A 17550-nucleotide genomic window follows, 5' to 3' on the forward strand; every position below is an offset into this window, starting at 1 on the left:
GAAGTCGCCACCTTGAATTTAAAAATGGCGTGTGAATCTGGTTTCCGGGCTCTAGGGATCATTCTGATTCCCGAAATACCCATCTTGGGTGGTGTTCGGTTATTTTTCATATTCTCCAGAAACCGGAAGTTATCATTTTGATATTTAAAATGACCGCTAGGGTCGGTTTCGGGTCTCTGGGTATCATCCCGATTCCGGTAATACCCATATTAGGTATTATTTGGTTCATTTCTAGAAACCGGAATTTGTCATCTTTGAATTCAAAATGGCCTCTGGGGTCGTTTTTAAGTCTCTAGATATCATTTTGATTCCGACACTATTAATATGAGGTGTTATTTAGTTAATTCTACCTGTTCTTCAAAAAACAGGAAGTCGGCATCTTGAATTTTAAAATAGCAGGACTCTGGGCCTCTCTCGTTTTCGAAAATACCCATATTCGATGGTATTCGGCCATTTTTAATTCATTTCCGAAACCGGAAGTTGCCAATTCGTTATTCGAATTGTTATTATACCTTATATTATCAAATATTATAAAAATCCTCAGTTATCCTCAGTTTCGGAACATATCTTCGAAAAAAAAATAGATATCCGGAAATGAGATTTTTTTTTTGGGGTACCACTGGAACTGATTCTAAAGTAGATAAGTTGCTGAATCTTTTAGTACTAAAAACATTAAAATCGGATGAAAATTGTCAAAGTTACAAGAGTTTCAATTTGTGGGTACCCGAGTACCCCGTCGGGCATGTGAGGGTGTTTTTTGTCGGGCACACAACGGTTAACAAAAATTTTTCGTTTTAAAAATGTTTTAAAAAATACCAAGTCTGTTTGTCCACGCAAAACTGTCCCACTAGAGTAATCTCCATAATGAGTTAATTATTTATCGTAGTAGGGTTCAAAATTCTTGAAACTTTATGACGTTAAGAACTTCCTGAGGTGGTAGGGGACGTGGGGAGGTCTTCTTTTGAAAAGGGAAGGGCCTTTTATTAAAATACAACAAAACTATCTTTCGAACAAACTACACATTTCATTGAAATTCAATCATGAAAACGGAGAAAGTTAAACAAAATTACATTGAAACCCAAGAAACAGAGACAATCAGTCGTACTTCATTCCTTTGTAGGCAAGCTTTCAATTTATTTGCTGGAACAACTGTATGAATCGTCGACAGCAATGCTTGCTTACGTTTCGCGTCAACCCCTTGAGGGGACTTTTATAACGAAAGGTGTTGGTGCAGCGTAAAGTTGTTATCAGAGATATTTTTTTTTTTTTGTTTTTTGGAGAATTGGTTGTATTAAGCAAGGTCTTTGCTGTCTACGGACTCTGAGTATGCTATTTCGTATCGACCTTTGTTGAACTGGATGTTTCTGGTATTACCAATATACGGTCGAGGATGAGTCTGGTTCAGGGTATTTTGACTGACTGTTATTTCCGTTTGAAAAAAATCAGTCGTCTTCATATCAAGCATTTCGACTTTCTCCATGGCTTTGGCAACTCTAGACGTAGAAAAACGCCGTTTGCACGAGTTGGGTGGTGCGATGCAAAATCATAGTGGAAGTCCCACTGAACAATTTTTCTGTAAACGACCGTAAATAAAATCGTCGGATGAAGTATATGATAATTTTCAATGTAAATGTTGGCCTTTAACGCAATGTCAATCACAAAATTGCTTTTTGATATGCCATTTGGCAAAAAAAAAATCAAATCTTTAAACGCATTTTTCTCAGTTGTCCTTTCTGGAACATGGGACAGTTATGCGTGGAATGGCAGCTAGGTCCATGCCGAGTATACTGATCCGTATTATTATCTAGTTTGTCTAGTCTTCCGACGGAATTGTCATCATAAATCTTGTCCAATACTCCTCTAAGAATAAGTTTGCAGTGATTAGTGAGATGCATTATCAAATGCTCCGTCAATATGAAGAAATCGGCCAGGGAGCTTGCCTCAGCTTGGAGAGATTTTCAGATTTTCCTACAAAAATAAGGAAAATAAATTTTAATGAATGCGTAGGCTCTTTTAAAAATATTAAAGTGATTGGACTGAGGGCTCGTATTTGCGCTATCCCGTCTTCCAGCTCATGGCATAACAATAACACTAGATTGTCTCCAACTGGTAGGTAAGCGAGTAGTTTCATAATAGTTGTATAGGGATTTCTTATACAATATCCTGGTATTTTCGCAATATAAAAGAGTTTTCTATAAGACTCCCTAAGCCCATCTGGGGCCTGCATACTATAAGCTACATCCTCCAATAACAAAATTAACAGCTCCAAATTATCCAAAATTAACAGACTACTATCTCGAAACCTCTCTAAGGTGGCCCGAATCGAAATCGAGAAACTATGTTGAAGCATGATTTGCCGCAACTCATTTCAAAGAACTGAATCGCACGCTGCTTTGAAGCCAATCAACAATTGACGAGTCAGCAAACTGATTTCTCTAAAGTTATTGAGAAGTTATTGAAAATGATCGGCTTGTCATAGAACGGATTGCACGAAACCAGTTTAGGATGATTCGAAAGACTGCATGAAACATGTTCTTACTTTGGAAATTTGGAGTCAAAGACTCTTTCAAGTAATGTAAAATCTTATTTTTGTCAGTAATCAGCGATTAACAATTTTTTATGTGCTTCTACCAATGCACACTTGGAAAAAAATAACCCAAATTCTCACTAATTAGAAGCCGCTGGGCTGGCAATTGATCAATAAATCGATCGGTAATGGTTTCATTTTGTGCAGGGCACGAGACCTTCTCCCGTTCCCTGCACAGGCTGAAACTATCACCAATCGATTTATTGACCAATTTTACATAAGAAATGCTAGATTTCGGGTTGCCAGCCCAGCGGCTTATAGCAAAGCAAAGCCTTGGTGCTACATTCCGATTCGGAATTTGACCTTCTGTTTACTATATACAGACTTCGCAGCCAACCGTTAAGTGTACAGGACAATTGCGGGGCTAGCGTTACGATCCTACTGACACTAACAGTCTCTCCCGAGTCAAGACTCGAACCTACGACGACTGGCTTGTTAGGCCAGCATCGTACCTCGAGACCAGCTGGGGAGCTTATAATTAATGAGAATTTGGGTTCATTTTTTCCCACTGTGCAATGCTTGTTTACATCGGTTCCGGTCGGTCATTCCATTTTAAGAGTGCAATAAAGTACAAACGACATTCGTAGATTTGACTTAAATTTTGGGGAATCATTCATAAAAGTTCAATTGCAAAAATCATAACTTTGATGCAGATAGACTTACTCCGTGGAGTGATAAAGTGCAATTTTTCGTCGAAAAGCTTCGTTTTTTAAAATTATGTCTACAAATAAGGTAATTGCTCCTATATTTAGCTCAGTACCTATATTCATCTCATCGCGCCTTTTTGATCAATTCATCGTCAAATTTTACCATATGTTCAACGTAAATTTTTCAACCACTTGGCAAAATCGAGAAGCAAATAGATTTACTTTCGAAAATTTGTAGAAATTTGACGGTAAATTAAACAAATGAGAGAAATAAGATGAATATAGGTGCAGCTAGCTGTTGAGATGAATAATGGAGCGGATACCCTACACAATTTCTAGGAATAAATTGATTCTTTATTTTTAAAGAAAATTTTTTAAGCAACTTCAAAAAATCCAATTTTAGGTGGCAGTATTGCCAGATGTGTTTTTTTGCATTTGAAAACTTATGTTGCACTTTTCGTCAAATGCGTATTTTTTATTTCAAACTTGTTAACTTTATCGTGTTTCTAAGAAAATTTTACATGAAAACAATATCACTCAGAGGTACTATAAGCAAAATTCGAGCTACAGAATTTTTAATAAAAAGTTTGCTGATTTTCTTACAGTTTCTATTCTTATTTTCCTAATATCTCTGAAACTCTTTTAATTATGAACATTTTGGATGATACAATTTCATAGAAGTTAGCCAAAAAATTTAGAAAAAATATAAATTTTGACCGGAGTTTTTTTTTTCAAAATAATTTACAATTTTTAGGATTTCAAAAATTTTATGCAAATATATAATAAAAGTAGGAGGGTGGTATCCAAGACGCGACCGCATGACGTTGGACTACGGTATTTTTATATTCCATTAAAACAAATAGTAGACGGAATTGTAGCTCCAGTATTTTCTGCAATTTTATCTAACAGTGCAGTGCTTTATAAACAATAATATATACTAAAAAATGGAACTTTTATATTAGCGCACTTCAGAAAAACTTTTGCTTTAGTTTAGCATATAACTTATGTGTTTTAAGAAATTATGTTTATTTCAATATCTTAAAAAAGTAAGAACTCAATTCCACGCTTTTTGCGTAGTTCTTATCAATGATTTGGCGAAAGACAAGAAAATATGTTAACTTCTTTAATTATGATTCTGAGCATTTCTATATGTTTTGTTATTTTTCATGATTTTTTTTTTCGTAAGATTTGGACCACTGCGACCATTATTTTGATCTTTTGTTGTATATTTTTCATGATAGAAACTAGTTTGTTTTTTTTTCTCTGTGTGTGAGAAACAAAAACGAAAGTTTTATGTATGCTCGTTGAGAAAACTTTATTGATAATTTATGGTACTCCTTTTACCGATAATTTATGGTACTTAAAAGAACCTGTTTTGATCTAAATCATGTTTCTAGCAAATAATTGTTAATCATTCATCGGCAGTAATTTTTCCTCGATGAATACTGGCTGAAGTTTAAATCGCCGCTGTAAAGTCGAATTTACATCCGCGTTCGCTCTGGCATTTAATTATAATAAATGTTAATGAAAAAACGAGAAAACATTAAATCTTTGATAAACACCCGCAATAGTTACCCAAACACGTGCAATAGTAATCCATACATACGAACGAATGAGAAATTTAATTCGATAACGTGCGCTTTTATACGCGACTAATACCTGCCACCACCCGCTTTCTGCTGCTTCAGAAAGAACCGTCCGTTTTGCCGGTCAATAAACAAATGAAAAATTCAATTCGATGGTATGCGTCTTTATAAGCAACCATTATTTGCCACCAGGCTTGTAAACGGTCAGCATTTCCATTTGATCCCGCTTCCTTAGCATGCATCACAGCAGGTTTTCGTTTGTAAATGTAAAACAACTGTCGCCTCTCAAACAAAGAAAAGGATGGTCATTCGACACTCGCGCATCAAAGAGATGCACACTGTCATTCATTTGTCGATGTTATTTCGGCCTATTTCTGTCTACTGCGTTCTATTTATGTTGAGAAATATTATTACAAGATCAATGATAAAAATAGTCTCTAAAATATCCACACCCAACGTGCATTTAGCATTTCTAGAAAAAATGTCAAAATACTTTTGAGGAAAAAAAACGCCGTGGTGATGGTACTCGTTTGACATGTTTGTTCAAGAATGTATTAAGACAGCGAATCCTGGTAGCGTCAGAGGAAGAAGAAGACGATTATCGTAGCGAAGAGTGGTTCTTCCGTGACCATTTCGAAGCCTGTTTGCCACCATGCGCTTTCTGCTGCTCCAGAAAGAACCGTCCGCTTAGCCAGTCAACGCATGAATGAACGATTCAGCTCGATGGCGAAGTTTAGAAGATTTGGGAATGGTAATAAAAGTAAAAAAGCATTGGAAACAGTGGCCTCGAGTAAAACAACAACAACAAATCGGTTACACAGTCAGATCGATTGTATCCATTAGCATCGGATGTGCTTGGGAAGAGAGGTAGTGATTGGTTGCTCGGTATGGTTTAGAAAATCGTATTATTTAACAATTTTTCAATAGTGTATCTGAAATAATAGGTTGTTTTTGTTACGTAAATATAACCGTGAAAGAATTTCTGATCGGCTGATGCCAAAACCTCGATATTCTGAAAAGAAATGACTAATAATAGCTCTCAAAACCTGACTACTTTTCCCTGTTTTTTTTCTTCATCTAATATTTATTTGACACGGCACAAATACAAATTAATGTTTTACGGCGTCAATTATATCTGATCTCTTACTCTCCAAAGTATCTTAATAACTAAAAGCAAATTTTTTTATCCTCGCTGCCGATTACGAGCTGAAATTAAATCTAACTTAAGCTAGAGTGGTTTGTTGTTTGATGGTTTTCCATTGCCATAGGTAAGCAGCATGTGCAATATGTTCCGCTGCTGGGCCAAGATATTACGGACTGGCATATAGAGTTGTCTGTTGCTGGTTCCGGATCCGGGGTCTTAACGTGCTCTTGTCGTTTGGTTGGATGTAGGCGGAAGGGAATGAGACTAGACTGGGGCATGGATGAATTTCAGGAAAACGACTTTTCCCTGGTTGAATTACTAGATTCTCAAATTCAGGTGCCAAAATTCGATATACACGTAAGTCCAACGTCAAAAAAACGTGGATAAAATAGCAAACAAAATAGTATTGAGTAGTAAGATACTACACTTGTATCTGAATCTTGCACACAACCCGCCTATTGCATTCTTACTCGAATGCAAACGCTGTTGCTATACGCTTCGACGCAATCCAGGAGTAATGAAATAATTTGAATGCAAATAGGCCATAATCAGGAGCCTTGGTTCGTACCATATTCTCAAGAATAAATTCTATTTACCTCTGCGAATATTGTTAGTGATGCTAATGGTATTGTTGAAACATAAAAACAAATACAGTTCAGTAGCTCAGTTGGCCTTTATTATTACTGCATCGCATAAATTTTCCTCCAAGTACCTCAAGAATGCAACTGCATTACCAAAATTGAACTATAACTAACGTACGGTAAACCGTTAGACAAACACAAACCGAATCCCCTGCTTGATATATGTAATTCCCGCAACGTTGTTAACTCTTCTTCTTTTATTACCTTCCTATTTTCAGAGATTTGACTGGCAACAGATTTCCCGTGCTTCACATGAATGTCTTCGAGAAGCTGCCCGCCCTCAACACACTGTAAGTAGGTTTTCATTCGGGAAAATGATTTCGCTCTGGCTTGATTCAAAAGTGAAGTGTTGGATGCATCTCTAGCTTGTCGAATCGAATTCAATCAACGGCTTGTGGAGCTTGATTTGTTGTTCCAACGTGACGGATCATTATTTGTGTTTGGTTCTGTCTAAAGCTGGTTTACTCAAGGCGTAAATTGAACCGGTGGGTGTTAATCTTGAAAGCGAATAGAATTCTCGTTAGACGAAGGCATTGCGGAAGTACAATGGAATGAGTTTTCTTTGATTCGATTTATTTTTATCGTTTCGATTTGATGTGTGCAAATAAATGCTTAACCAAAATGATGTTTTTGTTCGAACTAAACATTTATTCGTATGGAAATGAGACTTCTTACTTTCTGCTATAGAAGCTTGATGTGTACATTGCTTCCATTATGTATTGCGAAAGATGATAGGTTCTATATGGAATGTGTTATTCTTCTCCCAGCTCGCACCAGAAAGTTTGCAACTCTGAAACTATTAACACCACTCGCAATTAGTGAAATTCATTAAACCCGTCGCTCTTGCCATCTGTTTGACTCATTTAGCAAAAAAGGATGATTGAAATTCAGCAATTTATTCTAGTTTTATTTTATTTTGTTTGCCAAGTGCCATTTCCTCTTTGATTCTTTCAGCCCTAGTGGCGATAGTTAACAAAGCATTATGAAAAAAAAAAAAAAACTAAGCAAACGTGGTTTAGCGGTTTACCTCATAAACTCATTCCACAAGGTCTGTTTCAGTTCAATAATTCATTGCTGGTGAATTGAAAACTTTCGAAAGCTCCATAAATCAACATTATCATTTGCAGCTGAAGGTTTCGTACGTTTGCTGTTGAAAACCGCACTTCTAGCGATTCTAATTTGATTTTCCCAATTTTACTTTTAACTTATAAGGCTAAAATAAATTGCACGTCATGGTCTTTAACAACAATCTCTCCATTCGCAGGGTCCTGAAGCACTGTTCCATCGAAGAAATCGACCCACCGACGAAAACGCTCAACGATATGTACGCGCTGTAAGTATTACTCCTGAATGGGTAGGGATTTGGAAAATTCCACCGGTCAAGCTGTGTACCTGTGCCACAAACCGACCGACCGAACGACCGGACACGGTCTAAGAATCGGAATTGATTTGCCTGCATGGGTCCCGGGTGATGGCACAAGAAGAAGGATGCAAGCAAACGGTACAAAATGCGCACACTTGCACAGGTGCCGTGATTGTTCGTGAAGATGACAGTTTAATTTGTCCTGGCACATCCCAGGCTTAGGGTAGTGTGGTGGTCAGTTGCAGCCTCCGAATTGATTGGTCTAATTTTATAAATCCACTTTAGCCCCAATAGAGTGGTGCATTGACTCGAATGCCACTATATCAAGGCTTGCAGTTTACATGGTTTTTCACTTCGCTGTAACGTTGCTAATTTAGGATGTTTTGTTTGGAATCTCGCCTTTCCATAGTTTGGGAAAAAAATAATTAAATCTTGTTTTATTGTTAACATTTGATTCACCGATAGGCATTGAAACTAAAAACCTCAGGAGTAGCAAATAATTTTTTTGCGTTTGAAGATTTTTTTTTCAAAGAAATAGTTCCACTTTATGTTCTAGTAACAGTTTCAACAAGATTAACGTAAATAGAAATTGCATCCGGAGAGTGTAGCAGTATGCATATGATTTCATTTACATTTTGGTAGGGTGCATTATTTTCATTTCTTTCATCCTTAACCCTCTAGTGCCCAATGCCGCCTTTAGATGGTCTTTAGTTAAACCTCTAAAAATCTTTAATCGATACCTATGTTTATGAAATTTCATAGTGATTTTTTCGAGTCTGTCTGAAAATTAACTTGGGCACTAGAGGGTTAATATTAGTATACTGGAACTCCGCACTCCAATGAAAACGTTGCATATTATTATTGCAAGCACTGTGGTTATGGTGCAATTGTTCCTAATATTAAAATTAGGAGTACCCGATGTAGAGTGAAATGAACAATTTTTTTAAATTGTTCTCAGACATACACACGAATTTTGTCACTTTATTAGTGCTATCTTTAACATTGACATCATAATCATTTGTATTGATACGAATACTATACTATGTATTCGAAGTACTTCTGATTTTTTATTTGTTACTGAGTTATAACAAAACCACAATAAATGGGCAATTTGAGCAATCCTGTATCAACCCTAAAAAGCGGTTGAAGATTTACTACATTATTTTTTCAATTCTCACAACCAGTTGATGAAAATCAGCTTAAAAAGTTGAGAATATAAAGAGAATCTTCCAATAACAACAATTAAATTTCTGCTCAAGCAAATGGCACATTTTCACTGAAATATTTAATGGAGATATAGAGTATAGAGAAATTGTTCGGTTGAAAAAAAAAACCTTTTGGATTTGTTTTCATTATTTTTATGGTTTATTGAGATAATTCGTAGCGTTTTACAAAAGATGGAAACAAACTGAACAATTTTCAAAATAGATTTTTTATTTTTGAACTTTTTTCATGTGACGACAAATAACTTTTTCTTCCACACATTTCGTCGCGATTTGTCTATTTGCCTCTCCATTCTATATTTGTACTGTACAGATGCCTGCTGTCTCCATCAGCGATCAAAGACAATTTTTAATTGAAAGTCGTCAGGCGATGGTGACGCTGCATATATGGGAATATATGAGACACTGGGAAATAATCAAAACCAAAAGTTTTCAACACTAATATCTTATTCAAAACAAAATAACAAATCATTTTTAAAACGCTGTCTCACATCTTCCGTAATCACATAAGTATCCTAAAAGTTTTTATTAATGCCTAAAAGTAAAAAGAGATGGATCGGTTGAATATCATTGCACAAAACATAGTACATATTTAACTGCCAAAACATCATCAAGAAAACCGTGAATAGCGATTAAATTTTTATAATGTCCAATTAAATGTATAATGCCTTTTTGCCTTTCTCCAAGAAAGGTATAGCAATCACTGGCAAAACCAAAGGTATAAAAGTGCTCCAAAGGGTCGAATGTCGTAAATCACTCGAATCAGTTCGAAGAGCTGAACATTTTCTGTATGTGTGTATGTATATAATGCTCTCCTAATCTCACTGGATATCCAAAATTTCATTTCATGAAACCAGTTAGCAAATGAAAGGTCTAATTGCCTCAAAAGACCCTGCTAAATTTTATTGTAATCGGACTGCAACTTTCTCTGTTATGTATCAAAATGTTAAAAATCACGAAACTTCATTATTTCAGAAACTACCTGGAAGTACGCGAGAAAGAAACACACTGATGACGAACAGTGAATGTTCGAAATAAAATGGTTCAAAAACTGCTACTAAGCTTATTGCAAATTACTTCAGTATCTTTCACAAATCTCTATATAAAAAAAATATCAAGCATCAGAAAAATATAAGGGGTTCTCATATGACTTAGAACATACGGGGTAAGTGGACCAAAAGTGTTGAGAACCGCTGCAATAGTGCAATGAAACTATAAATATCCTATCGGAATGCAGAACAGACGTCATTTAAGTGTATAGTACCAGTACCAGTGCTGATAAAAGTCATTTTCTCCAGCAAAATTCTTCGAAAATTAGAGCCAATCATTTTCAATTTTCACTTCCAATGATCGCAGCACTCTTTCAGATACACTAGATTTTCGTCCTAGTAACGTGCTGTTATACTCAGATGAAATAGATCGCGCGTCGTTCACGGTTACGGAATAAAATTTGAAGACAAATCCAACCAAATGATCTTCACTTCAAAGCGAAAAAGAAAAACAAACAGTCCACTCAACCAAAATGAACCTCACCGAAACACTTTTTCACTGACACTGACCGATGCCTTGACAATCTTCGTTAACTGATAAACTGATTTTGTTGTCTTGCTTCCATCGCATGAAATATAATGAGGTGTTTTGACAGTTCACTTCCATGCAAAAAGCGGGAAGGGAGAACTCTGAAAGGATTGTACAAAAATAACGTTTATGGATGCTTTTTTTAACTTTCACTCAAGAGTGTCAACAAATATCAACCCTGACCAGTACACAACGTAAATATTTGCTTGAAAGGACGTTCAATATTTGCTTGCCGTGTAATATCAAATTAATTGCTTCAATTATTTGTCAAAAATATTTGCTGTCTTATTTAGTAAACGAAAAATGGTGCAACTGTTACTGAGCAACTATTTGTTTGAACTTTCTTTATGTTCATCGATCAAAATTTTCAAAACCTGTAACTTGCTAAAAAATGTTGAAACCCGTAAATTAAATGCGACCAGAAATAAATATTTTGAAAAAATCAAAGTCAGTGTAACATGGGACGTGGCCGCGATTTCAACGTAAAAATCATCAGTTCCAGTTAATCAACTAACATTCTTACACGGAATCCTACTCTCTAATCAATGGTGATACCAACTCCAAAAGAGAAAAAATATTGGAAATAATTCCCGTCGTGTAATGTAATAGGAGGGTGTATTCGTGCAGCAGGGTTGAAAATCAGCTATCACAGAGGTAGGTATATAAAAAGAAATTTTCATCAGCTGTTAAATTTACAAAGGCATCCGCGGCCCCTTTGACGAAGAGCTATTCATAAAACGGTTAATTACATTATATATATCGTTGTTCTCGAGAATGACCGCAAATTTAAACAAGCAAACTTCTTTTTTTCCAGTAATTTATTTAATGATATATGATATGTTTATGTCAATAACTTTATCCAACAACTCACTGGGAATAATGTAATGGCCCGATAAACATTCAAAATGACATCAGGAGTCGATGAACGACCTCTGGATATTATTCCGGTTCCGGGAATATTCATATTAGGTGGTATTCGGCCATTTTTGCTGCGCCTCAAAGGAAACCACCTTGCATTTCAAAATTTCTCAGGTCGAAGACTACCTACGGACTGGTTGGAAGGCCTTACATGCTCGTTCTATTAGAAGGGACATAGACTTGACTGGAGCAACTATCGAGGCATAACCCTCTTCAATACCAGAAAAAAATCTCTCTTGCATTCTGTTACACAGACAGGCTGTTGCAGGAAGCCTTTGTTAGTGAATACCTGTGCAGTTTTTGTAGCGGGACGATCTAAAACGGACCTCATGGACACTATGAGACAGATTTTCGATACGTTTTAAGGACACAACTTGCAGACGCATAATCTGATAGATTTCAAGGCAGCGTACGATTCAGTGAAACGCAATAAGTTACCAACAAAACTGATACGTGCGACTCTTAACAGTTACACATCAAGCGTCAGGACAGCGGTCTAAATTTCGGGCACGTTTGTAACGTTGGATGGTCCGAAGCAAGGGAACTCTTGAACTTGCTGTTCATCAATGAGGTGCTATACGGAGGACAGGCGGCTCCATCATCACAAAGTTTAATATGCTTCTTCGCTATGCGGGCGACGGCTCTTAGAAGGGAAGCTGCGAGAATAATAGCTCACCACTGCCGAATGAAGTAAATGATGGCTGGCAGAGAGCACGGCAGTCCTATAGCGCAGAGCGCAGAATGTTGATGCTGTGGTGGTGATGGATGGAGATACTTTTAAAGTGGTTGATGGATTTGTTTATCTTGGTACACTCGTAACGTGTGATAACAAGGTAAGGGGCCATCCACATACCACGTGGACAGTTTTTTAACGACTTTAACCCCCTCCGTCCCCCTCGACAACTGCCCATATAAATTCTACAAATTTTGTATGGATCGTGGACATCACACAGACCCCCCCCCCAAAGCTGTCCTCTAAGCCGTAAGGTTAGGAGATGGATTGCAGCAGTGAACATGACCGTACGCGAGATGCGTAGCCAGCTTAGGTCTCGCAGTAAACAGATCTGCACGAAGTTTGAGCTTTACAGGACGCTGATCCTCCCGGTGGTGCTCGGACCTAAATCGTACACGTGGAAGGACGCCGTTCGGCGAACGCTTGGGGTTGTAGAGAGTAAAATCCTGCGATCAATACTCGATGGCAGATTAGAAAATGGGTTGTGTTGCAGGCGTATGAATCACGAGCTGTACGAAGTATACGAACACATGTTTTCGGTATATCAATTGTATTATTTATGACGGAATATGACTTTTCACAGAGGTATTTGCAATTCTAGAATGGTCTGAGGATAATGAAAAATAAGACTTCAAAAATTGATTTCTGTAATAGACTCATAAACACCGTATTTTCAAAAGTAGTGTCCTGACCAGGGTTGATATTTGTTGACACTCCTGAGTGAAAGTGAAAAAAAGCATCCATAAACGTTATTTTTTTACAATTCTTTCAGAGTTCTCCCTTCCCGCTTATTGCATGGAAGTTGTTACACTTTGAGATTACGCCGACAAAAATACCGCAACAAATTTTCCCGTGCACAACATAACGCTTAAGGTTGCTAAGAATGCAGCCAATCTAGAGCCCAAAAGCTCATTCTCTCGCTTGAAAATAATCAAAGCAGCAAACTGCTTCCGCTCTCACACCACAGGGCGCTCCTCGGCCGCAAACACGATTGCGAGCAGTCAGTCGCTCAGTATAGTTGATCCAGAGTGGTCGTAGTGTCGTTGGAATCAAGGCACATTTAGTGAAGGCAGCAATCGGATGATTACGCAAGCTCGCTATAGAAAGGATCACCGTAAAATAAAACAAATCGACCGCTTAAAGAGCTTCATATTGCAACACGACAACCACGTGATCACCAGGAACGATTCCGACATTACGGTGCAAAACGGGATCATCTTGGGGACTTGGACCGAGTCATATGCCAGACAAATCACAGGCTCAACTTAAATCCCTTTTGTTCACTTCGGTCACAGGATCAGCTCGTAGGGCCTGAGCCCAAGCAAGTTGTTCGCGCACCCACAAGCACACATAGAAGGCCTTCATAAAGAGGGCCTTTCATTTACAGGCCAAAGCGTGGTTCATCAATCCCCACTCATCAACTGAGTCAACTGCTAGAGGGCGCTGGAAAGGCGACACCTTGGACCACCTCACCAAGTTCCAGCGAGCAATTTCGGTGGCGGTTCTGTCAGCTGGTGAACAGGCGCGAGTCCTCCCGCCTTGAGGGTTCTGTGTGTGACACTCTAGGGCGGTAGAGCACAAAGTGCTGATGCGGCAGCGCAGTGGTGCGAGGTAGTGCCACCGGCGGCAAAGCCTGCCGGCGCGATCGTGCATGGCGCGGCAGCAAATCGACGGTAGCGGACAGCGTGCGGCAGACGCAGCATCACGGGGCCCCCAACGATCGTTTGAGTCAGCTGAAGTTGTCAGATTATACTAGACTACTGTATGTATAACCAATAGATTTAAGTACACAATGATCCCAGTGTTTATTTCTTAAGACGTCCACTCCCGCTAGGTTTATCTTGAGTTGCGTTTTGTTCGATCTTACATTAACAAAGAGTCCTTAGTGTTTAGTGCGTGTTGCGCCTGGATTGCGAACTCCATTCGTATCGAGACGAACGATTTCTCCTAGATAGAGAGGGAAATTGGAACAAAGTGAACTGTCAAAACACCTCATTATATTTCATGCGATGGAAGCAAGACAACAAAATCAGTTTATCAGTTAACGAAGATTGTCAAGACATCGGTCAGTGTCAGTAAAAAAGTGTTTCGGTGAGGTTCATTTTGGTTGAGTGGACTGTTTGTTTTTCTTTTTCGCTTTGAAGTGAAGATCATTTGGTTGAATTTGTCGTCAAATTTTATTCCGTAACCGTGAACGATGCGCGCGATCTATTTCATCTGAGTATAACAGCACGTTACTAGGACGAAAATCTAGTGTATCTGAAAGAGTGCTGCGATCATTGGAAGTGAAAATTGAAAATGATTGGTTGTAATTTTCGAAGAAATTTGCTGGGGAAAATGACTTTTATCAGCACTGGTCCTGACACAGAGATGGCGTTGCCAAGCGAAAATCCTCGAAGTTGTCCGTATTTACTAACTCGTTCTCAGTACGCCCCCTGATGGGGAAAAATACTGCCTAAGCAAATCCATTGCATAATTGCAATGGAACACAGCAAGTTTAACCGCAAGTTAAACTGAGCTTCCTGGACCACTGGCATTTAAAAAAAAACACGTTGGTCATAATTCATGATATTTACACATAACGAAGTTATGTGCGCTAAGGATGTCGCATTTCTCAACAAATTGCCTAAAAAACCAACACGTCAAACTTGTTTCAGAAAGGTCGATTTAGTGAATAATTCACCTAGAAGTGATATCAAAAATTTATTTTTTCAGAACAGCTAGATAGACAGCCAGTGTCTTGGAGAAAGTTGTGGGAAATGTTTTTGTCAGAGACTTTGTCGAAGGTGTAGAATTTCTATCTCTTATTTTAAAAAATGATATAGAAAGTCTTAATTTTCAATATAACTTTTTTCCTGAATTTTTTACATATTTTATACTTTCTACAAAATTATTACCCAAATAGAAATACATATTTTTTCTTACCATATGATTTAGCTATAGTTCAAAATAAAAAAGTTATTCGACCATTAACGGTTTTTCAAGGGTTAGTTCAACTTTTAATTACTCATTCATATCACTCATCATTACTCATTCATATTCTGAAAGTACGTCTATCCTTCTTCCAGAAGTATTTAAAATCTTTTGTCTAATAGTGTCTTTTCGATTGTTTTGATGAAAAAATTTTTTTGCATGAAAACTTGTTGTAACTTTGCTATTTCTGTATATAGAGTTGAACAATCTCCAGCAAAAATATAGGTAAACCCATAAAAATCGTACAACTTTATAGAAGGTCGTAGAAATATAGTAAATCAATTTAATCAATTTAATTTAATACAGCCATACCTCTATATAAGGCAACTTTATTTTTATTTTCATTACGTTATATCGAAGCAAAAATGTTGTTTTTTTAAATTTATGCAAGAATGTTAATGGTTACTCAAAAATGCGCGAAAACCTATTTTCCATAACCTATCAGTACTTTTTAACCTTTCTAATGCCCATTTAGAAATATTTTCAGAAGCATAAAAAATATTTTTTTCAATTGATACAAGAGGTCACTTAAAGATGCGTGAAAACCTATTTCCCATCACCTATCAGTATTTTTAAACCATTCTTATGCCCATTTAGGACAATTTTCAACAAGCAAAAATTTTTTTTAATTGATGCAAGACTGTTAGTGATTACTCACAGATGCGCGAAAACCTATTTCCCATCACGTATCAGTATTTTCAAACCTTCTTTATGCATATTTTGGGCAATTTTCGCATTGGTTTCAAAACTTACTACAAACATTTATTGAAGCAATTTATAGATGTATCATTAATTTTTATTTTCAAAACATTTTCAAAAGTTACGTTATATCGAGGTAAAAGTTGCGTTATATCGAGTTACGTTATATCAAGGTTGCCTTATATCGAGGTATGACTGTTATCAATTTTTCGACTTTATTCTTCGCTGTCTACTTCACTGTCTTGCACAAAGTGAATTAGATGAGTTTTGGCATCTTCTCATAATTCTTTCGTGTTAAGTTTTGGCCAGCCTCTGTTACCATTAAATCCAAAGAAATTTTGTTCGTCTTATTTCTCCCGCGACTTGACTGAGAATTTTTATTCAAATTATCAACGGTTTATATATATTTCCACTACAACATCTGCTCATAAAAATTCCGGCTTCTTTTAATTTGTTTTTACATGATCTAGAGCATATGCACAAATGTTAATCCGGCCTTTCCCGAGCGGACAGTGCACGCAGCTCATTTTGACGTTTTCTGTAGGTCGGGTAGTTTTCAATCGCCGTAACGGAGTGGGAAACATAAACATTTTGTAACGTAGCATAGCAACTTTAATAAACAGTTTTGTTTATTTTGATCCGCGCATGCTTACGACAAAAATCAGGTGACAAAACGCCGATTGTTTGTTGAAGTTGCTATGCTACGTTACGACGTTGTTATATTTTCTACTCCGTTACTGCGACTGAAAATTCCCTGACAGAAAACGTCTAAATGGACTGCGTGCACTGTCCGCCATTGACGCTCGTGGAAAGCTGGATTAACACCTGAGCACAGACTAACAGACGTTAAACAACATGAAGCATTATAATGCTTGCTTTCCCTAACACGGTCGACAGAACATTATACCTAGTTAACCAGACACTCTCTGGACTATATAAAGGCCTGCTTCTGCTTAAACCAATCAGTTTACTAGTGAATGGCCATTAGGACCACAGAGCAGCGGGTAGCAGCAGATAGCAGCGGTAGTGGCTACCACCGGCGGAAGTGATTGCGGCGTCAGCGATAGGTGCAGCGGCACTACTTCCTCTACTAAAAAGCTGTCTTTGTGCGGTAGTAGCATTATCAGCGGTAGGTCTATTGGTAAGCACTTCAGTGAAAACCTCTGCCGTATTTTGGCACCACACAAATGTTTTTGAGAAACGGCAATAAAAGCTTGTCTTTTGTAAAATTTTCGGGGTGAGATCAGTTTTCCACTATGTTATCAGGAGAATGTCTTATTTTCACTATCGGAGATAGCACAGAGATGCAAAGGTGTGGCCAAACGCAACAATCAGCCGGTATTTTCTGGGATTCGCAAGGCATAATATTCGTCAACTTCTTTGGGTCTGACAAGCGATTCCACTCGAATGAAGAGGTATAGTTGGAAACAAACGTCTGTTTCGAAGTTTTTGATACGC

General features: G+C 37.5%; 1 protein-coding gene across 2 annotated transcripts in view; it reads left to right on the plus strand.

Annotated features, from left to right (window-relative positions):
• LOC129731909 (relaxin receptor 2-like) overlaps nucleotides 1-17550 on the plus strand; it is a 182245-nt gene that overhangs the window by 84304 nt on the left and 80391 nt on the right. For both annotated transcript variants that reach the window (XM_055692280.1, XM_055692281.1), the window contains 2 exons: nucleotides 6824-6895; nucleotides 7870-7938. In XM_055692280.1, coding sequence (XP_055548255.1) covers nucleotides 6824-6895; nucleotides 7870-7938 — 141 coding nt within the window. The remainder of the gene's footprint in view (nucleotides 1-6823; nucleotides 6896-7869; nucleotides 7939-17550) is intronic.

Source organism: Wyeomyia smithii, chromosome 3, assembly GCF_029784165.1.
Source record: "Wyeomyia smithii strain HCP4-BCI-WySm-NY-G18 chromosome 3, ASM2978416v1, whole genome shotgun sequence".
Classification (NCBI taxonomy): Eukaryota; Metazoa; Arthropoda; class Insecta; order Diptera; family Culicidae; genus Wyeomyia; species Wyeomyia smithii.